General features: G+C 46.2%; 2 protein-coding genes across 3 annotated transcripts in view; both read left to right on the top strand.

Moving 5' to 3' along the window:
* The window catches only part of GTF2I (general transcription factor IIi), a 71,018-nt gene extending 63,724 nt beyond the window's left edge, over nt 1-7,294 (top strand). Inside the window, exons 42-47 of the mRNA XM_066563238.1 lie at nt 519-702; nt 1,630-1,658; nt 2,779-2,856; nt 4,191-4,229; nt 4,949-5,020; nt 6,786-7,294. Coding sequence (XP_066419335.1) covers nt 519-702; nt 1,630-1,658; nt 2,779-2,856; nt 4,191-4,229; nt 4,949-5,004 — 386 coding nt within the window. The 3' untranslated portion in view covers nt 5,005-5,020; nt 6,786-7,294. The remainder of the gene's footprint in view (nt 1-518; nt 703-1,629; nt 1,659-2,778; nt 2,857-4,190; nt 4,230-4,948; nt 5,021-6,785) is intronic.
* Nucleotides 7,295-11,239: 3,945 nt separating this feature from the next.
* NCF1 (neutrophil cytosolic factor 1) lies at nt 11,240-19,447 on the top strand. 2 transcript variants are annotated; one of them, XM_066563511.1, is made up of 11 exons: nt 11,240-11,362; nt 11,814-11,894; nt 12,203-12,278; nt 13,507-13,672; nt 13,805-13,860; nt 14,165-14,287; nt 14,661-14,768; nt 15,569-15,686; nt 16,297-16,404; nt 17,924-18,066; nt 18,990-19,447. In XM_066563511.1, exons 1-11 carry the CDS (start codon nt 11,291-11,293, stop codon nt 19,106-19,108), a joined length of 1,170 nt encoding a protein of 389 aa, XP_066419608.1. In that variant the 5' UTR covers nt 11,240-11,290; the 3' UTR covers nt 19,109-19,447. The 2 variants fall into 2 exon arrangements, with proteins under 2 accessions (XP_066419608.1, XP_066419607.1); XM_066563510.1 differs by having other exon boundaries at nt 11,291-11,894.
* The last annotated feature ends 349 nt before the right edge of the window (nt 19,448-19,796 follow it).

Here is a 19,796-nt window from a genome sequence, read left to right as displayed (position 1 = left end):
GCAGTCCATGGTTCTTCTCAGGGCTTCATAATCCTGACCTCTTAATACTTGGGATTAGAGTAATTTTAAAAATGCAATTTAACCCTTTTGCTGTGTATAGTTTTGTCTGGCTTTTTACTTTGCATTGTACAGGAGCAATGACTTGGGTCTCCTAATCTGAAATTCCTTCACTTGTGCTGCATTGGATTGCTTTTCATACCATTGCAGGAAGGGGTTTTTTTCTCTTCATGCAGCTATCTCCTTTAATATCCTGTTCTGTAAGAGCAGATTCTGTGTTCTCCATATGCTGAACTGTCAGAGTTGGGGCTGTCACTAATGCTCTCGTGGTAATGTTCATGGTGTAATCCAGAACCTCATTTCTAACACTGTAATTGTTTCATTGTCAAGTGAATTTTCAGAGTTTCAGATCTGATAGAAAGCATGGTTTGAATTTTGTTTCTTAATTATCTGAGGACTTTTTCTTCAGTGTAATCATAAATACTGTGGGTTTGAAAATAAACATGACCTCTCTCGCTTAGGTGAAGCCACTGGTATGAATTTTCCTGTGAAAGTTCCCTACAGAAAAATCACTAACAACCCTGGCTGTGTGTTGGTGGATGGAATGCCTCCAGGTGTGGCATTTAAAGCACCCAGTTATCTGGAACTCAGCTCAATGAGGAAGATTTTGGATTCAGCAGAGTTTATCAAGTTCACTGTCATTAAGTATGTAGTTGCCATTAATTAGATTATGAGTACAATCCCATAGCTGGAATAAATGTGAGAGAATAGAAATTGTAGTGCATCTTTAAATAGATGTTGGCTCTTTTTGGATAACAATATATCAGGTCAAATGAAGCCCAGATGTTCCCAGCATGAATGAAGGAGGACATGTCCAATTTGGTATGACAAAAGGCATTTTACCAATACTGCACATTACAGCAAGCTATCTTTTGAGTTCAAATCTAATCATAATATGCTAAAAAGTCCTGTGGTTTTCTGGGCCTTGCTCTCCCAGTCATAATATCAAGTTTTGAAACAAGTCCAAAGCTCATTGGACTTGGATATTTTAAAATACAATATTGTTCAATTATAGTATAAGGGAATTTCATTTGTATCTGTATATCTCCATAGACACACACACACACATATTCAATGCTAATTTGTATGCATTGAAGCAGAACAGATCAAACTTTGGAATCATTCTAAGGAGGAGCTGAAAATATAAAATTGATCAGTTTCTGCAACTTCTCAAATCACAGATGACTTCACAGGAGATTAAAAGCTTACATTTCTCTTTAGAGAGAGAAATTTCTTAGATTTTACTAAGGAATCTGAATTCTCACCCCTTCATCATGACATATTCTGACCAAAAGGACTTTGATGTGTTTTTGAATTGAACCCTGAAGAAGAGGTGATTCCTTGCCAAGTAGCAGTGACCAAGGGAAGGGTTTAGCTCTTCCATACCTGTGACTTTTCAAAATGCTGGTTTTGAAGAACCAAAGTGCCCAAGAGCTACTATTCCTTCTGTTTTACTTGCCTTTCTTTTCATGTTTTAGCATGACTGTGTTATTGAGGGTGTGGGGAGGTTACATTTGGAGGAATCACCATGTGGTGCATTTTAGAATCAGTAATTTTTCTATTTTTTTCCAGGCCATTTCCAGGACTTGTGATTAACAATCGTGAGTATTTATGAAACACTGATGACAAATGCATTTTTTTAACCCACCAAGATTCATTTTCTACATTGTGTCTTTGAGGCAGAGGCCCCAAGTTCTTAAGGTCTCTGTATAATTTTGCCTGTGTATTTCTCATTAAGATTTCCTGACTAAACATGGATGAACAGTTAACTTGAGGGCAGGGGGATAAATTTACATTTAAACAGCACAAGATTAGCATTGACTGATATGAAAATGCAAGACTCTGATTTTGGATTTTTCAGCTGCACAGTCCCAAAGAAATTTAGGATCCTGATTGAGCAGCACTCTTACATGAGAGTTGCTGTGCTGTAGATTTAAATCCATCACAGTAGCAGTTAGTAAGAGCTTTCCAGTAGCTGTACAACCTTGTTCCAGTGAAAAATTCTGCATTCTGCTGAAACTATAACTTTTTTAGAGAGGCAGACTGTTGTTAACTGAAGTGCTATGGCCAATTTGGCCCTCACAATGAAATTGTTTGGGGTAGTGGGAAGGAAAGGTATAGTATTTTGGTTGTTAAAATAATTATGGAATGGTATTTCCAGAGAATTTAGTTAGAAATGGAAGAATCCATTGAGCTGTTGTGAGTTCAGCATAAGCTGTCAATGTGTGTTGGGACTGGGGGAGCAGATTGGCCATGGACCACATGAGGTTTGGGCATTATCTGTGTCCACTAATTATGATCAAAATGATTATAATTATTTATATATACTATATATATATATATAATATTATATATACTGATGGATACCAATGTCAATGAGTGACAGGCTCACTAATTATGATCAAAATGATCTTATACTGATGGATACCAAGGTGAACAAGTGATAGTCTCTGAGCCAACTGCTTATAAGTATTATTTCTAATTTATTATTTATTCTTCACCTAAAGAACATGTGGAAACTTAAGAGGAAAGTTTTGGTGCTGGCAGGCAAGACAGGGAATGTTTTTCCTGTAGCAGAAAGAATTGAACTGCATCTCAGTCACAGTGTTAGTGACCTGTTCATGTGAGAAGTTTGAGGGTTTGCAGATTTAAAGGTTTTTCTTGTGTTGCATATGAACCATTTCCATTGTGAAGTAGAACAATGATCATGTTTCATCTTAGAGCTGCTAGAAGAAGCTGAAGCACAAGCAGAATCACCAGCAGCACCAGCAGCAGCCACTACCACAGCAGTACTACCAGGTGATGCAGAGTGTGACACGGGTCCTTGCAGGAGGGTGGGGAATGGGGTTCTGCATCCTGGGAGATGTCATTAGCAGTCATGTCCTATGTGTCAGGGGTTCATGATGAGCCATTGCATTCTGAGAAATGAATAGCTGTTAACTTTAATAACTGTTAAACTTTAAATAACTTTATTAGCTGTCAAACATTAGTGGAAAGTGACTCTCCTTTCTTCAAGCTGTGTCATTGGTGTGTTCCTTGATTTGATTTTTACAGATGATGAGTGAGCTGGAAAGAAGGATTAGTGGGGGCAATGTGTACAGACACTTCAGCATCCATTTATTAATGTCTGATTAACTCAGATGTGTGCATGTCTGCATGTACAGCCAACTGAAGTTTGCCTTCACAGCTGGCAGAGGGGTCTGGGTGGAGTTTGTGCCAAGCTCTGCAGCTCCTGCTGGACTGCATCTGGGACTGCACACACATCACCTGGCTCAGTCTGAACAGAGAACTTAGCTTTGGGCTGTGAATTAACTAAAGGAAATGTGGTTGGGCAACTTTACTTTGATCCAATACAGCTTTTAAATGTTCATATACCTTTTAAAAATGTGTATGCTGAGTTGGTGTAATGTGGGGAAAACTTTTGCAATTGACTGAATGAATTATTACACAAAGAAGCTGGGAAAACAAGAGAAAACATCTGATAAACATTTTAAGAGTAAGGGACACTTGTATGATGAAAATTATTATAAAGGAAACTGCTGGTTCCTCTATTTCCCTGTGGAGGTGTGGGAGGGAGGAGATCAGCTGCTGGAGGTTTGGGAGCTTGCTGCAGTCTCTTGGTCCTTAACATCTGCAGTGTTAAAAAGGGTAAATGGTTTTCCCAGAACATGTTCATCTACAATCCATGCAGAGATAGTAGAAAACTCAGCATGGAATTAAAGCATACTTGTCCTTTATTATGCACCTTCCCACTGTGCCCCAAAGTACACACACTTGCCATCACAGACAATGCTTAGGAGAAGTGGTGACTCTCTCTTTAAGCTGTTCCAAATTTGGTGTATTCTGTGCAAATGCACATTGTGCTGTTCTGGGTCTTGGTGATGTGTCTGCCACAGTGAGGCATTCTTAGAAGAGAAAGTGTTGCATAGTAAATGCAATAAATGTTTGGGGATATTTTCTATTTTGTTGCAGACTATAGAAAGCTACACAAATTTATCTCAGTCAGAGATATGAGTCTGATTGTTTTAAGAAAAATGAGTTGCTTTTTTGACTGAAAACTTGATTTCCCTAATCTGATTCATCTTGTTGAAAGTATATTGATATTCATTTGACTGTATTTTTTTTCATTTAAGAGCCAGCTGAACCAAGCCAGATAGAAGTATCTCTAGGAGGTAAGTGTTTGTCTTCAGTTACTATCCAGAAATATTTTTAAGTAATGCTGAACAAAGTTGTATCTGTTTTTAAAGTCAGGTCAGTCAAAATCAAGCAGAGCTCTTTTATGGTTCCTGGCACATTTCTTCATTTCTAGTAATACCATGCTGCATCATGTGAAGAATACTTAGCAGCAAAAATTACTATTGTAATAATTTTACAAAGGAGTTCTAGGAATTCTTTGTGGTTGGTGAGTCTTGCTCTGAGGCTCTGAGTGACTTCATATCCTGAATGATGCATCTAGTTATTCAGGGCAGGAGCTTCCACAAGTGATGCAAGTGAGTGCTTGCCATCATCAGGAACTCTGAATGCCACATTGGCTTGGATACACTGTGTTGGGGGCAAGGGAGTGGGGAATTGTTGTTCTTCTAGCACTTAAACTCTGGAAAACATCCAACTTTCCTATTGTCCAAGAATATACTTGAACTGTATCCTTTTCAGATAGAATCACAGACTCATTTAGTTTGGAGAAGCCTTCTAAAAGCATCATCATTACATTACAGTGGAAATGGTAATTTTCACAGAATCAGATTGCTGTGAATATAATTTTATTTATTATTATTAGTTTAAAAAGATAATGAATGCTTTTCATGTTTTTATAAATTTTTACTTAAGTAAAACAGTAACAAAATTGGTGGGGAAGTTCTACTTTTTAAATTCACTACTACTTCTTTAACAGATAACACAGAAACAGAAGAAGAGTTTCAAATAAAGCAAGATCCAGACCTGACCTAGACCTCATCAATACTGGGTAAAAGAATTTAGTATTTCTTGAAGTCAACACCTATCAAGGAATAATATTTTTATATTTTTGGCTGGGGAAAGGAGAGATGAAGTATAATACTGAATGTCAGAAAGTGCCAGTGCTTTAGTTCTGAATTATTTTATGTGACTCAGTTCTAACATAGAAGATTCAGGTGCTTTGCACTTTCTTATCCAAACACAATATGAAGCACACTGTGTTCAAATTTGTGAGGAAGTCCTAGAAAAACATGGCCTAAAATGTGTGATGGTAATCACATATCTCAGAAGCAGAGCAAGTGAAAGCTGAGGGAATTCAGTGTTTATGTAAAGCTCTGACATGGTTGTGTGAAAAAGCATTATTATTCTTGGTAATGCACATACATTTCCAAATTGTAATTGAGCAGGAAAGCTCCTGACTGTGATTGTCTGAGTATTGTCTGAGCTTGGGACACTCAGTAAAACTATTAACTGTCATGACAAACCAACCTCCTTTAAAAGTTTTTTTTTCTTTACTTATCATAAATTAAACTTTTATGAAAAGCCTAGTTTAATTTACAATGCCCAAATGTCCAGATCTTTCTCTTACTTTGTTTTTAACGTCACTTGTTCCTAAAAATTACATTTTTGTGGTGGTGGAGAGCAATGTTAGCTATGCTATCACATCACCAAATCTAAAATGCTGACCCACATGGTCTGGAGTCTCTGTGCTTCATACAAAGAAAATGGTAGTGCTTCTTCCCATTTCAGTTTTTGGTAATGCTGAGCCCCAGTTTTTTCCTCATTATGCAGCATTTGATACTTCAGCAATTTGGTTTGATTGGTGTAAAGTTAAATGAAGCATTGGCTAAGGGAGTCTGGAGCCTGTGGGTTTCATTCCTGGCACCAGCTGAGTTTTTGGAGCTGGGGGACAGCCTTGGTACAGCATGAACACAGCCCAGGACAATGGAATGATGTGGTGGAAAGCTGCAGGAACTGACAAACCAGCATCCCAGCTGTGCCCTGAGCACTGCAGGACAGCAGTGGTGCTCTTATTAAATCAGTGAAGTCTGTGTGGGAGGTATTTGTCATAAAACTGAATGTGGCAGGATAAAATGTACTAAAAGAAGAGCTTTGATTTGTCATGGGACACACTGCAGGCAGTGAGAAATAATAAATCATCTCACTTGTGACCTTTAATTGACAAAAGTGTTGTCTGAGCAATGGCTGCACAATTTGATGCTGCAGTAGTTCGGAGTTTTGGATGCTTTAGGCCATCCACTGAATTGATCCTAAAATAAATATTTGTTCTGAATTCTGACAAGAGACTGCTAGAGCACACATTTCATCTCATATTTATTGAGAGCAATATTCAGTTTCTGCATGTTTGCTGAATCTATGTCACAATAGGACACAAAATGAATGACACTCACACGCTGAGGTGTCCAAGGCAAAAAAGGCATGATTATTACCAGACCTTGATATTTACACAATTCCAAAAGTGACCATGGATTGGAGGATGAAATTGCCACCTCTCCAACCACACTGGTCAAACCAAGAGCCCATCAATTCTCTCCTCCAGAAAGGAATGGAAAACAATCATTATTTACATGAAAAGTGCATGAGAAACTCCATTACAAAAATGTAAACATCAGAAGGCTTAGAAGAACTTTAGAAGAACAGGGTGACAAATCTAGGCCTAAAGAACTGGAAAAAAGAATACAAACTGCTCATAGTTGTAATAAGGCACAAGACTTCAATGAAATTAACTGAATTTTTTAATTTCTCTTACCCAGTCAGAAGCTGCCTGTTCTGAGAAGAGCCTGCTCGGCCTGTCTAGAGCTGTGTAATATAACTGTATAAGAGAAGTATCTTCTATACAAACTCTTTTGTACTATTATATAGAAATGTCTACTTTTTCAGCAGTTCTGTGAATTGACCTAATAATGACTGTAGATTTGGATTGTATGAGTTTACTTTGGAATATATTTTAAGGACTAAATTTGATGCAGCAATGCTGGGGAGATGGCAGGGATTAAAATCAACAGGGACATAGCTCAGGCTGTATACATTTTCCAATAAAGCTGAATTTCACTGTACCTGAATGCATCCTAACTTTTGTAATGAAAAAATTCCTGCAAAGAGTTCCATTTGTTTACTTTGGAGGAAAAAACCCTCTACATTAATTTTCTGCCATTACTTTAATGTCTCATTGGACAACAATATCTGTATATTTGAATTAATTTTTCCTATTATATCTATCATAATTAATATGTTTTTCCTAAATAAAAGATAAAATTATCTACTTGATGGTTAGTGTGCATTAATGAGGTAGACTGTGAAATGGTCAATATTCCAGTGTGTGGATTAGGAACCAACTGAAATGAAACCACATCACAGTTTGTTCTGTTAATTCAAAGTAGTAAGTCCCTGTTCCATCAGAGTATCACACAGCTTACATATGATGGCTTTGGTCTTACAGCCCTGCCATGGGCAGTACTTGTGTGGAGTTCTGTGAGAGTTTTTCTGCTGAAGGCTGTGGGGGATGCTCTTCTCTTCATCTAGAACTAGTTATGGAAACATGCTACAACCTGCTCTAAGCCCTATTATGTCAAGAATATTCTGTGAATACAACAATTAAATTAAGTCCCCTGTGGTCCTGGTTATGTGCCACAACATATAAAAACATCTCTTTTTTTCTAATTTAACAAACCATAGGAGATGTACAGTTCTGGCTAGATGATGATGTCTAAAAATGCAGATTATTTGCAAAGGTTTCTCTTTTACTGGCATGGATTTGAGATGATTGCATTATGCACAAATGGTAAGTGATGTTCCCTGATGAAGAAATAAAGACCTTTCTGATGTTTTTCAAGACTGCCCATGCAGTTCTGTCTTTTACAGCAAATCAAGTCCTAGCAGTAATTCTGTAGGCAGGTAGAGCATGTTTGCAGCATGGTTGTGTCCTGCCAGCAGAGAAGTAAGGTCCAGTCATGCTGTTGAGACTGCAATCCAGCTCTGGGTGGGTGATGTGATTGGATCTTTAAGGAAAATTCTGAAGCCTTAAATTCAATTGAGTGCAGTGTCTGTTGCATGGGAGCAATCTGAAATTCAGCAGGTGAATTCAGAGCAGCACATTTCTGTCATTCTGGAGATAAGGGAGACCCTACAGGACATCTGCATGTGTTTCACAACATGCAGATCTGGGTGTTCCCACTTGAATACTGGGACCTGGTGATGTCAGCAGGGGCAGGGTTAGCTCCATGCTGAGGCATTTTGGAAAAGCTCATCCTGGTCCTACCTTCCTTCTCTCCAGATAGGAGCTGGTGGTGACTGCTGCCATGCTGCCTTCCTGCCTCAGCAGACAGCATTCCCAGCCCCATGGCATGAGCCCTCTGCTGTACCTTACATGTTAACTCAGCCACGTGGGCACTGTCCACGTTATAACCACCAGCACATTTACCTGCTGCTCACTTTGTCACAGACACATTTTATGAGAAATCCTTTCCTTAGGATTTTTTCTCCTGAGAAGCTGAGAGGCCTCAGGGACAAAATGTAACCAATGGTTATCTGCTGCTGTGGAATGCAACAGGTGCATCTGGGATTGGGCTCATGTGGTTGTTTCTAATTAATGGCCAATCACAGCCCAGCTGGCTCGGACTCTCTGTCCCAGCCACAAGCTTTTGTTATGATTCTTTCTTTTTCTATCCTTAGCCAGCCTTCTGAGGAAATCCTTTCTTCTATTCTTTTAGTATAGTTTTAATGTAATATATATTATAAAATAATAAATCAGCCTTCTGAAACATGGAGTCAGATCCTCATCTCTTCCCTCATCCTCAGACCCCTGTGAGCACGGTCACACACTTGAACAGACATGCTGAGCCAGTGAACCTCCAGCAGTAGTTCAGGACCAGGTTTCACACTTGCTTCTGGACATGTTTAGAATGGGGAACTGACATAATGCAGCTTTCCCCAGGTTTCAGCTGGCCTGACTTCCCCTTCTGAAAAAGCAGGATGGTTCATCCCTTCTTTACTCACAGCCCTCTTTAGGAGGCACTTTCAGCACAGCTGCCTGCCCAGCTCTCTGGTGGAGTTCTTACTGCTCACTCAAAATGAGGGCAGTGTCACAGCAAAGGAACTGGGAAAATAAATAATTCCAGGGTATTGCCTTGCTAAGTGTGTAACAGCAGAGTGGCTCTACTGAAACTCTGTATGCAGGAGCTGAACGAAAAATGAAGTGAAAGTGGTTGCAGTGGTGTTGCTGAAAGGACTGGAGTCTGTGGTGGACACTGGCCAGCAGCATGTCCATCTTCAGAGCCATCAGGGACTGGCCCTGCTGGACATCTGGCAGCTTTGAGCAGCTTCTCACAGAAGCCACCTCCAGAGCCCCCCTGCTACCAAATACCAGACTGCAAAACCAAAAGAACTTGTCTTGGTCAGATGGGATGCTCCTCTTCTGAGAATTTTCTTCTAAAATCTTGCTTCACATGTATTAGACATGTGAGACATTTGATGGAAGGCTCAGCAGTGTCTCACACAGAGTTACAGGTGGTGTTTCACTGTGCACTAATCCTTTACGGACAGTGGCATCTAAAACCTCTCATTTCTCACATCACAGGATGCGGAAACGGGAAGTAACAAGTGAATTGAGTGGTTTCCAGAAATGTACTGTCTGTAATGCAGTTTTAAATTTAGTACAAACAATTGTAATTATGAAATTAGCTGTTATGACAAAGTTTATGGTGTTCTGCATAAGCAGCAGTTATCTGGTGACTAACAGAGCAGAGTCCAAACAGCCCTGGATGGATCTTTTTTAACATTTGTGGTTGTGTAATATGCAAGGGACTTCCCTTGCATACAGGGAAGTCCCCCTGTTAAAATAATAAGAAACCAAAAGTAGATGACCATTTACTATTGCACAGCTGCAAGTACCACAGCCAAGTTCCAGGGGAGGGCTACAGTTAGTATTTGATGTTTCTAATGCAGCCAGAGCAAGCTTTTGTCTTTACAAGCTGACAAGGGCATTGGGCTGGTCCTGTGCCAGGGCTTGGTGCTGCTGGTCAGTGGGGAGAGCCCCTGTCAGCTCTGCTGTGCTTTGGGGCTGCTGCCTGTGCCTGAGGGTCTCTGCTCCTGGCTGAGTGTGGGCTGGCTTTGCTCGAACACCCAGCTCAGGTGTGAGATGGCCACCTGGGGACACTGGCTGCTCTGGGCACAGGTTTCCAGAGGGGATGGAGCTGAGTGTTTGCAGCTGGCTGGAGCTGGGCTCCTCCAAGGATCCTGTGGAGAGCAGGGCCTGCCCCTGTCAGGCACTGCCCAGCTCTGGTGCCACTGTAATTGAGGGTGCCCTTGGTGGGGACACAAACACTCCTGGGTACGCCTTTGCTTGCAAGCAGTGTAGAATTGATCTCTGCAGCTCTCACATCCCTTCAGGTCTTGCTGCTCAGGGCTGAGGATGGAGGAGCAGGAGTGCATGAATGCAGCTGGTGCACTGGCATTTCAGAACAGCTCAGCAGGGGACTCTCCTGCTCTCCCAGCAGGACACAGGGCTCTGTCTCCAGCCCACTCTGGGGTTTCCCTGTGCCCAGGGTCCCCTCCCATTCAGCCCTGTGCCCAGGTAAGGTGGTGAGCAGGGCTGGGACTGACTCAGGTCCTCGGGGGCTCCTCAAGGGAACCTTTTGGTGGCAGATTTTGAAGAAGCTGCAAGTGACTGAAAGGAAATGGTGATGCAAGGGGAGGGCCTCTTGCACACTGAGCCTGTGGCTGCCCCATCCTGGCTGTGCTGTGCCCCAGATTCCCCAGGTGCCATTCCCCCACACACACGAGTCAGTGCTGCCATTCCTGGGGCTCAGGGAGTGCATTACGTGCTGCATTCAGCCATTCCAGCTCTGACAGAGAGGGTGAAGGTGCCTCTGGCTGTCATATCCAAGGCACCTGTCCCTGACCCTCTGCTGCAGTACCCTGTGCCAGCATGGGGCAGCATCAGCAGCCAGAGGAGTCCTTTGGATAGCAGGGCAGCCAGCCTGGCCCTCACCCTTCACTGCCCTCTGATTCCAGAGGTGCCTCCAGGTTATCCCCGAGGCCCTCCCAGCTCACTCCCCAGAGCCACTGCAGGGGCTGGGCTGGGCAGCACCGGCTCAGTACAAACCACAGCGGGTGAACAATTACGGGTGCGATTGCAGCGGCAGTTCCGCTTCCCCAGGGCTTTAACAGAGAGCAGAGCTGAGCCAGGGCAGAGGGGAGGGGAGAGCGCCCAGCCGGGCAGGAGCTGGTCCGGAGCAGAGCCCTGCGGGCAGGAGCAGCAATGGGCGACGCCTTCATCCGGCACATCGAACTGCTGGGCTACGAGAAAAGGTTTTTCCCCAGCCAGCACTATGTGAGTACTCAGCAGCGTTCTGGCATGTGAGGACTGAGGACTGGCCAGGGCTTTTACAGATTTTCTTAGGTAAATGTGACTGAGAGCCTAAATGCTTCCTGTTAAGGGGGTCATGGCTGATAACATGAGCTGCAGGCAGTCAGACACTAAAGTGTCCTGAACACACGAGACTTCAGGCACCTCCTTTGCAAGCCATTGGCTACTTTGCAGTCTTGGAAAGGGCTTTTTCCTCTTTGTTTCCCACCCACCTGCATGTTTCTGTCCCCTCTCCATGCGTTCCAACTCCCCTAGTGCCCAGTTTATTTGCTTGCAATGCAGAGCTATTTGTATTGGGGTGGTGGAAGGAAAACCAATTTTATCTGAAACTGGACCATCCCCAGGGTTCCCTGCATACAGTGAGGAGGGGTGTCCCACTTGCCTGCAAATCTGCAGCCTCTGCTTTGCTCCTCAGGTCTACATGTTCCTGGTGAAGTGGAATGACCTCTCCGAAAAGGTCGTCTACCGCCGCTTCACTGAGATATATGAGTTCCACGTGAGTCCTCCTAGGACACATGGGCTTGGGGTGGGAAAAAAGGGGGGTGAATGCCATCTGAAATTGCCTCAAAGCAAACCTGGTTCAAAAGAGGCTCCTGGGTCCAGTTCTTTGATCTCTTTTGAAGACGGGAGCCATTGGCTCTGTGTCCGTGGGCACGCAGTGCTGAGGTGTGGGATCCAGCCAAGACATGCCAGTGGCAGCAGGGTGAGCACCAGGAAAGGAGTCAAGCCAGGGCCAGAGGAGTGGGTGTCACAGCGTGTTCCCCTGGTGCCATCCTCACTGTTGTGCCTGGCTCTGCTCTGCAGAAAGCGCTGAAGGAGATGTTCCCCATTGAATCCGGGGACATCAACATAGAGAACCGGATCATCCCGCACTTGCCAGGTGAGGGGCAAGCTCTGTGGCTGGGGGGTGAACAGAAATTGCAGCTAGCTGGGAAATTCCCTGGTGGCTTGAGCTGTGCTGGCTGCCTCCTAGACAGGTGGGTGGTGCAGTATTTCCTGTACACCAGGCTTGAAATCAAAACCCCAGAAAGATGTGAGCAGTGGCAGTGGTTCTTGCCAACACTCAGCAGCCCTGCAGACCCTGTCCTTGCTCTCTGAAGGCAGCCCAGAGGCACATCCAGACAAATCAGCTGTGACCCCTTTGACTCCTGGCTGGTGCAAGGTGTCTGGCTTTGGGCAGGCTGAACTGAGTGGAGCTGAGCTGAGCCCTGTGTTGGTGACACCATCACTGGTGTTGGCTTAATGCCCTTGTGGCAACACAGATTCTTTGTAAGAGGAAGCAATGCAATGTGTCTTCAATGACAGAGAATGAACTCCTGATCCAAACAGCTGATGTTTTGTCTCTAAGCAAGGTGCATGTCAGAAAACTTCCCCATTTTATTGAATTTCCTGCTTTAAAGGAAGCAGAAGGGAGTCTGAAAAAGAGCTGCAGTTGTGGTCAGCCTCTCTGGAGGGGAGCAAGCCTGCACTATGCAGTGTGGGTGCCAGTCTGGGGGGGCTCCATGGCAGCTGGACTAACACCAACCACCATGATGGGCCTCTTCCATCACCCTGCTCCCCGCCGTGCTGGGGCTGGTCAAAGCATCCTTATTCCATTTGGGGAACTGAGAGCACTGGGGAGCAGACAGGTGTTAGAGTGCAGGGGGGGCATGGGGTGCCACTGGCCACAGAGAAGGATCTCCCATCATGCGGTTCAACACCACTTGGGGTCGGGATTGCCAGCAGTATTTTAGAGCTCTGGAGTCAAGAACACCATAACCAGTGGGGTGGGATGATAAATATGTCTCCTCTGACTGCAGGCTGGTCCCTGAGCCCCTCTTGGTACCCTGCATCTGCTTTATTTGTGGCCAGCAGTTGGGCTTAGTCTGAACACACATATAGGAATTACCCTAAAACTGAAATAGGGTCAAACAGGATCATTGCTGGGCTTGCAAGAGCTGTGCTCCCACAAAGCTTCACCTTATTGGCACAATGCAGCCATGCAGCACCTTGGGGCCAGACCCACTTTTTTGCAGGCAAAATTAATGATTCAGAGCAGTGTGCTTGGAAAAGTACTAAAAACAAGGCATTCTGTCTGCTTTTTCTGAGCCCTTTTTCCTCTCCCCCAGCCCCAAAGTGGTTTGATGGGCAGCGCTCAACTGAGAACAGGCAGGGCACACTGGCTGAGTACTGCTACACTCTGGTGAACCTGCCCCACAAGATCTCCCGGTGCCTGCATGTGGTCAACTTCTTCAAGGTCCGTCATGATGACATGAACCCTGTCACAGACAGCCAGTGAGTCCTGCTGCCTGCTATTTTGAGGGAAATCCTGCATTCCTGGCCTTGGATGCTGGCAGTAGCCTGCAGGGAGGGTGCTGATGGGGAGGGCTGGTTGGCATTGAGCTGCCTTTGCTCTGACCTGTCTAGGATCAAGAAGCCTGAGGTCTTCCTCCTGCCAAAGGATTCCAAGAAAAACCCCACTGGTAAGAGGTCTCAGAGGGCTGCAAGTGGCTGCCTCAGCAGTAGCAAAGCCTGCTGGAGAGAGAGGTTGTCATTCCATGGCAGATTCCCTCACTAAGAACATGGGTGCTATACCGGAGCTGCAGCTGTGGTGAAGCCAAATCCTCGGGGGGGAATAAGTCATTGTCCTGAAATCCAACTGATTTGGGAATGAAAGAGGCTGGGAGGGCACTTTGGGCTGTCCTGGGGCTGCTTTGGCCTGCCTGAAGCAGGGTGTTTCTGGGCTGGGGTCTGGAGGAGGGAACATGTGTCACTTCTCTCATGCAGACATCACGGGCCCCATTGTCCTGCAAACGTACCGAGCCATCGCTGACTATGAGAAGAACTCCACATCTGAGATGGCCCTCAAGGCTGGGGACATGGTGGATGTTGTGGAGAAGAGTGAGAATGGTATGTGTCCATGCCTCTGGAGAGCCCCTGAGGGCCAGCCCAGCCCCTGCCACAATTTCAGCAGGAATGAGTACTGCCCTTGCATCCAAACACAGCATGTGAGCTAGCTATGGCAGAGAAGGCTGAGGGAGAGGGGCAGTTCTAGGAACCTGTGCAACATCCTGGCCATGCCTCAGCCTGTGAGGCTTCCTGCCCAGCAGGAGCAGGATGAACTGGTCAACTTCTCTGGTTGCACCATGTCAACAGAGATTGGCCCCAGCACTGTCCCTTTGGTCCAGGACACAGAGATGCCTGCACCTGCCCTGGCCAGGACAGACCTGGTGCCAGTCCCCACAACACTCTCTGCTCTTGCCCATGGTTGCTTTCTTTGCAGGCTGGTGGTTTTGTCAACTGAAGAATAAACGAGGCTGGGTACCTGCTGCCTATCTGGAGCCACTGGATGGTCCTGATGAGTCTGAAGAGCAGGAGCCTAACTATGCAGGTAAAATGTTGGGGTGACCAGGGTGGGTGTGTGTGTCAGAGCACAGCCTGCTGCAGCTCTCCACTGTGATGGCTCACTGCAAAGCTGGGCAATTCAGACTGAGCAGGATCACTGAGCAGGGAGATGCTGCTGTAGGAACTGCCAGGAGGGACAAATCTCATGGCTTGGTGCCTCAGTGTCAACCTTGGGAGCTCCCCATGACCTGGAACAGCCTTAGATTTGTGTTTTGGCTGATGTTTACTCAGTGGCCATGCTGAGCTGGCTGAGGTGCTGGGTTAGCAGAACAGCATGGTGCAGCATCCAAATCAGACACGGGCATTCACGGTGCTTCACCTCTGTGCTGTCCTTATCAGGGCCTGGCGCTGCTCCCTGTCCCCTGCACTGCCCTGCCATGACAGCAGGGCTTTATCACGAGGAGCAGAGGAAGGATCCTGCAGACTTGTGCCAATTGCTCAACAGGCTTCAGCTTTGAGGGTTTCACAACACTGGAAAAGGCTCTTTTAGCACAACACTTCCTTCTGCCTTATTTCACCACCTGAATTCTGAGCACACTTTTGAGCAGAGATAGGAGTGCTTCCTCTGCTTGCACCCAAGAGTTTCTTTCTGGAGAGATGGTGAAGGGGCTGGGGTGACCCATGGGCAATGACAAGACTGGGGAAAGTCTGAATCCAAACTTGAAGCACCCTGAGTCTTGCCTAAAATGTAGGGTGCCTCCCCTGGTGCCTCCTGAGTGGCTGGGGAGGTTCAGCCCCATCCCTGAGGTGTCAGCACATGATCCACCATCCCCATTTCGTGTGCAGGTGAAGCGTACGTGGTCCAGAAAAGCTACACTGCTGTGGAAGAGGATGAGCTGACCCTCAAGGAGGGTGATACCATTGAAGTCATCCACAAGCTCCTTGATGGCTGGTGGGTCATCAGGTGAGAGATGCCATGAAGAGCTCAGGCGAGCAGCACGCAGGGAGAGGGAAGGGACATCCATGGTGCTCCCATCAGGGCTCTGAAAGCCTTGGTGTCTTTGGTGCCACTGCCCAGCACTTCCTTTTGCAGGGCTGCTCCTCAGAGTCTGTTCTTTGCTAAATATTAAACATTTCAGCTGGAAATTCCTCTCCTGAGGGCTTCAGAAATATCCAAGAAGGAGGCAGATGGAAAAAACCCATGTATCTGTTATTTTGCCTCTAATTGTTCTGGCACATTTTGCTTTGCAAAACCTCAACTTTCATCCCAGCTGCAAAGAACATTCGAGGTAACGTGGCACCAGCAAGGGACAGGCCTGAACCATGACTCATGGAATGTCCTGAGTTGGAAGAGTTCAAGGCCAGGCTGGATGGAGCTTGGAATAACCTATTCTAGGGGAAGGTGTCCCTGCCTGTGGCAGGGCGTTGGATTGAGGTCCTTTTAAGGTCCTTTCTAACCAAACCATTCTGGGACTCTGTGACCACCTACAAGAATGATCAAATCTCTCTTCTGGACTGAGGAGGTGGTTGCAGAGCTACGACTGCAAGTGATGTTGCTTTGTGTTGCACTGCAGGAAGGATGAAACCACAGGTTATTACCCCTCCATGTACCTGCAGAAAGCTGGGGAGGTGAACACCTCTGTGAAGAGTGAGCTGAGGAACCGGGGTGCTCCTCCACGGAGGTAGGAGAAGCTCTGTGCAGAGGGCAGAAGAACATCTGCCTCTTCCTTGAGGGAGATGAGATTAAACCAGACAGGGTGTTGTGGTGTCACCTGCTTGCCCTGTCAGTAAGGAACTGCCTGGAGAAATGTAAGCAGGGCACAGACAGAGCAGGGCTGTCCTCCCACCAGCTCTGTGCTCCCCAGCTAGCACAGGCATTGCTGATGCAGGGCTCCAAGATCCTTGCTCCAACAGCTCCACCCATCCGGTGTATTTCTCCTTGTCCTTCTGCAAAGTTTCTTTTCTGGGCTAATCTTGTTTAATTTTCAAATTAGCTGTTTTCTTACTTCCTAAGTGTGTGCACTGAATCTTTCAGAGGCAAGGAGAGATTTGACTAAATGAAGCTGCCAAGTGGCCTAATCTAATGGGAGGATTTGAGCTAATGCAAGGGATTTTATTTTGATTAAAAAGATAAAAAGCACAAACAACTCATGAATTCCAGTGCAAAGAGAATGGCTAAAAAGGGCAGAATTTGCTGCTATCTCTTTTTTCTGCAAGATGACATGTCAGGCCTGCTATGAAATCTCTCCAAATCCAGTTTTGCTGGAGCATGGATTGAGTGTGAGACAGTGTAAAATGGTCCAGATCCACCTATTTGGCCACAGAGATGTTTGCTGGTAGCCTTGGGGGAGATGAGGTGGCCTGTTCCAAGGACAGGCCTTGTCCCCCTGCCATTGTTGCTGCTGCCTCCGTGGCACTGGCAGCCAGGCCAAGCCCTGTTGTGAATGTGGTGACCTGTTAAGGGCAAGAGCTTTGCTCTGGGATATGGGAGATGTGCTCACACCAGGAAGGGGCTGAAGGCAGAGAGGCACATTTCTTTGAGAAGAGCAGGAGGACGATGCCATGGGGTGGACATCAGGAGCCACCTCACTCCTGCCATGGTACTGAAGACAAAGCAGGGGCCCCTGTCTGCCTGCCCAGGGACAGTCCCCAGTGCTGGGGTTTCCCCTGCAGCAGCCCCAGGCTGCTCAGCCTTTCACTTCTCTCAGTAGTTTCTCTCCTGTGGGTTGAACACTGCACATTTGGGTGCACACTGACACATGCCCCCTACTCCAGTCCCCTGTATCTCACCCTTGAGAGCCTTGGGGAGCCATGCCAAGCCCCACACCAGGGACCTGAACTTTATGGCCAGGATAGGTGCTGTATGTTCATTCATCAAAGAGCTATAGATAATTTCTGGGGCTTTCTTGGATAACCCTCATGCCCATCTCATCCTTCCAGCCTTCTATCCAATCTTCCTCACCAATCCCTATCATTGCTTTCCAGACTTGTGCTCAGGGTTCACCCTTCAGTGTTTGCTTGCAGAGCACCATCCAGCTGCCTCTGCACACATCGTAGATTGTGGCTGGCATCCACCAGGCAGAAGCCAAAAGCAGAAATTGGGGTTTGGGTGAAGCAGAGGAGGAAGTGTGGGGAAAGGAGGTGTGCAGTGTGAGAGCTGCCAGCATGAAAACTGAAAGTTTTGTTTCTCACTCCTTGCAGATCCACCATCCGAAATGTGAAGAGCATCCACAAGCAGGGCCGGAAGCAAATCAGCCAGGAGACCTACAGGAGGAACAGCAAGAAGTACATCCAGAACCAGCGGAGAATGCGGGGAAATTCCCAGAACAAGGCCAATGTCATCAGTAAGTCTCAATGGAACTGGAATCCTGCAGCATGGCCCATGCCCCCCACCAGTGCTGGCAGCTGGAGCAGGATGGCACACTGAGGTCACACCATGCCCATCGCCCTTTTCCCATGGGGAATGCCTGTGCAGGGAGGTGTTTCTTTCAAGGAGTTTTTGTACCCCTGGCTATAGCTCAGACAGAGCAGGATATGGTCCTGGAAGAGGTCAGCCCACATTTGGGATCAGTGCTTTCCTTTGTGCACCCAACCTCCCCCATGCTGCTATTACCACTGCAATTGCCATGGATGTTAGCTGTCAGCAGAGCCCCCAGAAGGAAGTGTTACATGAAGAATCATAGAATTATAGAATTTGGTTTTGGTAGGAAGAGACCTTAAAGATAATTCAAAGCTTCCACTTGATCAGGTTGCTTCAAGCCTCATCCAACCTAGCCTTGAACAATTCCAGGCACGAGGCAGCACAGTTGCTTTGGGCAACCTGTGCCCCACTACCTTCACAGAAAAGGATTTTTTCCTAATATTTAATCTAACCCTGGCCTCTGACAGTGTGAAGCCACTTTCCCTTGTCCCACCAGTTCAGGCCCTTGTAAAAGGCATCTCTTCATGAAGGAGAGAGGCAGTCATTGATGTATACCCTACAGATCTGCTAGTCCCCATGCAGTATCTGTGACCTTCCCTGAGTTAAAGATGGGCAGACCTCATGCAGACCTAAAGACAGGCTTTCCCTGAGCACAGCTCCCAGCTGAGCACTGGTGGGCACATCCTGACACCAAGACCTACAGGTAGACCCATACATGCAGCAGGGACAGGAGGAGAGGCAGGAGCTTTGGTGGCCATGATGTAGGAGGCTGCTGAATGTTTGTGAGGGTGGTGTGTGTGTGTGGTGCAGAGCTCTGACCCATCTGTACATCTTTTTTACTTGCAGTTGAGAAAAATGAGCCAGAGGACAACAAGCCCAAGGCTCAACCTGCTGTTCCTCCCCGTCCCAGCAAGGACCTCATCCTGAACCGCTGCACTGAGAGCACATGGAGGAAGATCCTGTGAGGATCCTGTGAGCCCCCACACCAGCCACCCAAAGCTTCATCTCCTCCAGCTCCTGTGCAGCTAGGGCTCGGAGCGGGAGCAGGGATCCAGGTGGTTCTGGCAGCCACCACAGGCCAGGGAGGCTGTGGCCATATCAGCCCAGCCCAGTGCCCATCCTCATCCTCCACCTCAGCCAGCCCAAGGTGTCCTGATAGCACTTTGACAAGGGACCAGCCCTGCTCTACCAGCTCCTTACAGGCACCAAGTCCTCATCTCTACATGCCCTTCTATTCCCTCTTTGAATTTTGAATTATTTTTGTGGTTTTCATCAATAAAGGAGAGACACTTGATAGAACCTGAGGAGCAGTGTGGGCATGGTGGCAGGAAAGGTGTTCCTCCTGTTATAAATAAGAAGCTTGACTAGGCCAATATTCAAGCAGCAATCAATTTATTAATTAATATGGTAAAGTATGAGCAATACAGCGCTGGGTACAGTGGGGGAAGTTTTCCCTCCAACTGCACACCGATAGTTGAGGCTTACAGGTATTTATAGGGGTACTTATCAGCTTTCTCAGCAGTTTCTATTCCAATTTTTACTCACCAGCAGTTTCTATTCCAAATTTTTACGTCACAGCTCTATACATTATTGTGATTTAGTTTTTCTCAGGATGTATCCCAAAAGGAGTATCCCCAGATGGTGATGGTCCAG

This window comes from Molothrus aeneus, chromosome 20 (genome assembly GCF_037042795.1).
Source record: "Molothrus aeneus isolate 106 chromosome 20, BPBGC_Maene_1.0, whole genome shotgun sequence".
In the NCBI taxonomy this organism is placed as follows: domain Eukaryota; kingdom Metazoa; phylum Chordata; class Aves; order Passeriformes; family Icteridae; genus Molothrus; species Molothrus aeneus.
Note: the sequence above shows the minus strand (reverse complement) of the source record. Positions and strands in the feature narration are given on the sequence as shown.

Excerpts from the sequence above, each read along its gene's own strand:
- NCF1 (XM_066563510.1), top strand. The coding sequence starts at position 11,634 with ATGCGTTCCAACTCCCCTAGTGCCCAGTTTATTTGCTTGCAATGCAGA. Across the intron at positions 12,279-13,506 it reads GATCATCCCGCACTTGCCAG|CCCCAAAGTGGTTTGATGGG; the intron begins GTGAGGGGCAAG and ends CCTCTCCCCCAG. Across the intron at positions 15,687-16,296 it reads GATGGCTGGTGGGTCATCAG|GAAGGATGAAACCACAGGTT; the intron begins GTGAGAGATGCC and ends GTTGCACTGCAG.